The sequence below is a fragment of the Opisthorchis viverrini genome, assembly GCF_000715545.1.
Source record: "Opisthorchis viverrini unplaced genomic scaffold opera_v5_129, whole genome shotgun sequence".
NCBI lineage: Eukaryota > Metazoa > Platyhelminthes > Trematoda > Opisthorchiida > Opisthorchiidae > Opisthorchis > Opisthorchis viverrini.
The window spans coordinates 6,200-11,167 of NW_008751783.1; the positions used below are offsets into that span (position 1 = coordinate 6,200).

Genomic DNA, 4,968 nt, shown 5'->3' on the forward strand with positions numbered 1-4,968 from the left:
TGACGTTCGACGGGCAGCCATTCCGTCCACATCTATTGTGGTCTACCAATGGCTGCGGAGGGCAATCGGTATGAATTGCCGTCATGTTTCGGACTAGATGTAAGATAGGTGTGCGCAAAATATAAAGGGTAATCACTCAAATGTTTTGTTAGAGTAATAAAATTCAACAATTACTCGTGTGTACTCTGTGAATAGATTGAACAACGAAAAAAATTTTCACGAATTTGCACGAGGGAAACCGAAACCGATTTCGAACAAACGTCAGTTCATATATACACACTAAACACAAAAGTGGGGCGGGGGTTACAAATGGGGACATAATAAACGTTTGGAATTTCATTGTCAACATAACGGATGATACAGCCCTTGTGAGTAAACCATCGCTTGTCTTGTCGAGTCGGATTAAGCAATCTTATGTCTACTTTTTGAAACCGGGTTTCTACTGTCACCGATTATGCAGCTGCAACAAAACCTATTTTCAAACTATTTTTCCCAAATTAGGTTTTGTGATTTTCCTCCTTGACCAGCGATTCCGGTTTTGACAGTGCTTGACGTATCCATTTGTGCTTATTAAATCAAATTTTGACTACTGCATCTTCCGTGTCCCAATCCAACGTCCGTGAAGAAGTAATTCTATTGTTGCCACTGTAAAAGTAACGCATCAGTACAAGCTAATTCACAGTCGTAATGACTTAGTCACTTTCTGGCATGAGCAGCTTGATAGTCAAGGATACACGATTTACTCAGCTCCGTGTTCCTTGGTAAAACAACGGATCAAATACGTACTGGCCCGTCTAAGTCCAAACAATGAAATGGGGCTCACCAATTTCCGACTTCAGTCCAAGCCACACTCGCAAATGGACCAGCATCAACCGACAGTCGCGGCGCGCCTATAAACTCGTTATCTGAACGTCGTTGTGTAGGTGAATCGGGCTTGTGATATATTTACGATTTTGTGCAGGAAGTAATAATGACGTAAATGATCCAGTCCAGGTGCCCATGCATGGCCTATCTACAACTGCCGAGTGATGGCCGTCGTGAACTAAAAGTGGCCGAAATTATTACGCGGAGCGCTCAGGTCAGCTTCATTTGGGTATGATAAAGTGAAGGAATCCGTGCTCTTTATCTCGGCGGTGCGTACAGATGTGTTTCTTATTTAAGACAACCAACCTAAGCAAGTGACAATGCATACGATCTTCACAACGAAAGAACGTGTTGAGCCATCAAATTCGACCGTCATAATCGGTAGAGCGGACAAATCCATTATTTAAGGCAACCAACCTTAGCAAGTGACAACGCATACGATCTCCACAGCGAAAGAACGTGTTGAGCCATCAAATTCGGCCGTCATAATCGGTAGAGCGGACAAATCCAATCAACCACAATTTTCTTGTTCTTCCTGGAGGAATACTACGTTGTTTTTGAGAAACGTTTCCCGCCAGAAGACCTTAACGCAACCTGCAAAGTGCCTACAAAAGCTCGTTTCTTCCTGACATGTGATTAAATCCGGGGGAAAACCACGCCAGCTGGCGAAGTCAGAACCACTTGCAGGAGGGTTACCACAAGTACATTTCTAGCTTGTTGGATAGATTTTAGCGCCACTTTCATCAGCTAAGTTCCAGTCAGGGCTAAAGGGTGTGCGGAGACGTAAGATGCCAAAACCACGCAGTTCGGTATACTCTTCAAGATGCACTGGGCACTTGCCACGTGATGACAGCTCTCATGAGCCATGTAGTCTTGGTGGCAGGACATCCAAGGAAATGTTTTCATATCCTGGTTTAAACGCTTTGAGACTCGAGAACCTCAACTCGGAAAACTTACGCACGTTCAGCAAATTCAAAGAATTGATGCAGCGGAACCTACCCGGCGGCCGCACAACGCACTTGCTGTGAGACAGTGGAGATCATCTCATTTGATCAAAATACCTGATACAAAAATGGCAACCATTCAACTTCGGTAATTAGTAAATAACGTGACACTGAGATTTATCCTATGTTCCACCTTATAATCCTCAAGACATCCCAACATCCCATGTCTCAGTGTGACAATTATTTTGATACTCCATGATAAGATAAATATATGCACCTGAGACACAGCCTCACGTGGTTGTGTGACTGGAGGTCGGGAGTTTATGGGCGAGTAAAGTGCCATGTTTCTTTGCGACTGAGGATGCCAAACCGGGTAGTATGGTCATATCAGGTACTTTGAGAGCTAAAAGCTGCAGACGATTTTACTTCTAAAATACCACTATGGAACTTTAAAAACGGTTTATTTCCGATGCGACACAATCACCCATAAAACTCACCCTGTATGTTACCAGGAATAAACAATCGCCTGGCTGCCTAATGACTGCATTTAACTTTACAGTTACGTTTTGGCCCGACGTAGATTCTGAGTGCATGCTACTTCATCCTAGTATGGCATTATAACATTATTCCTCGAACTACTCTACATTCATGGTAGGTTTTACTGGCTTATCGCGCAGTTACACAAGATGAGCCGCACTCAGCCGTTGAAAAGCTTTAGAAGTGCTACTAGTTGCAGTAGGATTTTGTTGACATCGTCGACAGAAAATAAGGCCACCGTAGTTCGTCCAACTTGAATACACGCTAGCCCCCCAGATGAAGCTCACTTTGGAGGACCTTATATATCTCATCCGTGGTAAACTTATAAGTTGTTGATTCTACTGGGGCAGTGCGTCCATTCCTGCCGTTCGAGTAATAAGAATGGGTTACGTTATTCACTTCTGGAGCACTGCGAATTCCCAGTGGAAGGTGATTATCAAATACTGTGGCGGACTGACTTATTTGTTGCGTGGTGTAAGCCGATTGTTTGAAAGCGGATGGAATAGATCTAGAATTCAGAAATGCCTGTAAATGGGATACACTACTGTTTTTAAAGTTAATGTCACGTTATTTGAAAGGAACGGTAATGTGGGTACCATGTTTTGAGCGTTATCAAAATTCTGTTTTCAGTTGAGTGAATGTAATGAAAAAAGGTGAAATGCACCCCACGATATTCCCAAAAGACATCTTTAGAAATGGCACGGTAAGGTCACCTTCGCTGGAATAGGTTACAAACACTTTGTAGGGTTCAATAAAAAGATTAAACTTCTGTGTATACTGAGGCTCTTATTACCACATGATTTTTTTGAAATCATCCGGAAAATTCACTCGGCCAGCAGATCACTCGAGGTAAGTCTTGACAACCTCGCACGTCAACTGTATCGACCCGGCTGATGGATCCCTACAAATCATACAACTATATAAATGTCTTTGGGAATGGAATGTTGGTTACGTAGTACAATTCCAATCGGTCCATGACAAACCAATAATTGAACATTGCCAATGCCATTCATAGAGATCTTTCACCAGACTCTACATTTAAAAATGACATGCTAGTTATTGGTGGGCTTTTTTAATGGAGAAAATTTTCTCTAGTGTGACAACTGAGCTATCAACGTACCTATTTCTACACAAAGTTTATCCAGGTAAAAATTACAGGTATATCGTTTTATGATAGGATTACGAGATTGAATTTGGCCAAAGCTTGGCGGCATCTGTCTACAACCTTTAACAGTCCATCAACCCAAAATTATTCAACGCTAAGTATCTAAATCGATGTTTGCGGGGAGAACAGGAGGAAATGAATGATGCGCAATTTATTGTGCGACTAGAAGCGTTCAAATATTGCCAGCCAGATAGAGTCTGAGAGTTTACGAAGAAATCCTAGGTCATTTAGTGGGATAGCTGAAAGCAAAACCTTGCCGAAGTAGGTATAACGATTTTTGCCTCGTGACATACGTTTTGAAATGGAACCACCGTTACAGTCAGTTCGGTTAACGGTGGCGCCACTAAACTGAGGTTTCAAAGCTTGTAGGAGTTTAAAAATTACCTATCGTAATACGGGTGACTGTGTAACATCAGTTCCGATGAGAACATAAGCGATCATCAAAAGAATAAATTCCGGTAGCCGTGTTTTGCTATGCGGTCCGGCACGTGTTGCGAATTAATGTACATCGTGGGCAATCTCTTACCACTCAATGTTTTTCTAACATGTTAACAAGAACGTTTGATGATCGTCATTATGCCTTTGGAAAAACTCGAGAATGCTGATGAAAATGCGATTATACACCTATAAAATAGCTATAAAATGTTTATATTGGTTTTGCGAAACAATGATTTTGATGCCCGTATAGCAATGTAAAACGGGAGTTAACGGAACTAGTAATAATAATGACAATGATAATTTTTATTTCCAACTTGTGGGTGACATATCGCATGGAATAATCATTCGTCATTTGTATTGTACAATTTCTAGATATTTTTGCCGGGGATCCAGGAGGCATCAAATCGGCTCAAAAGGCATTCTCCATTTTGCGGAAGATTCGACGCACCATCTCCCGTATTACTCGCATGGACTTCCAGATACTGTATGAGGCCTACGTCAGACCGCTCCTGGAATACGCCAACCAAGTTTTCTACTCAGGACGCGCGAAAGACGTCACCCTAATTGAGCGTTTCCAGCGAGCCGCCACGAGAATGGTTGCCGGCATCAAATCCGTGGACTACAAAATGCGTCTCGCGAATCTTAATCTCCTTCCACTGAAGTACCGTTGCCTCCGAGGGGACCTCATTCTTGTTTATGCCCTGTTCAAACATATCTTGGCAAACAGGTTTTTCACGGTCGACCAAGCATACACACGACGGTGGTATAGTAGGAAGATTTTCAAGCTCAGAGCACACACATCAAACAAAACTTTTCTCTCATTTCGGGTAGTAGCTGCGTGAAATGACCTTCTTCCGACGGTTGTCCACGCTCCTTCTAGAACCCGGTTTAAAGCACTACTAGACATTTATTTATGCGAATCATCGCGCTGGCAGGAATACTGCCACGCGCTGAGAACATAAAGAGCAGTGCTACGCCCCTTCTTCACTTGACTTTCAGGCGGGTGAGAGCCGCTTAACG

General features: G+C 42.7%; 1 protein-coding gene across 1 annotated transcript in view; it reads left to right on the plus strand.

The window, feature by feature from the left end:
• T265_13974 (hypothetical protein) overlaps positions 1 to 4,851 on the plus strand; it is a gene marked incomplete at both ends in the record, with an annotated part of 8,990 nt that extends 4,139 nt beyond the window's left edge. Inside the window, 3 exon segments of the mRNA XM_009171473.1 lie at positions 2,417 to 2,459; positions 4,321 to 4,778; positions 4,783 to 4,851. Of these exon segments, the coding sequence (XP_009169737.1) occupies positions 2,417 to 2,459; positions 4,321 to 4,778; positions 4,783 to 4,851 (570 nt within the window).
• Between the last annotated feature and the right edge of the window lie 117 nt (positions 4,852 to 4,968).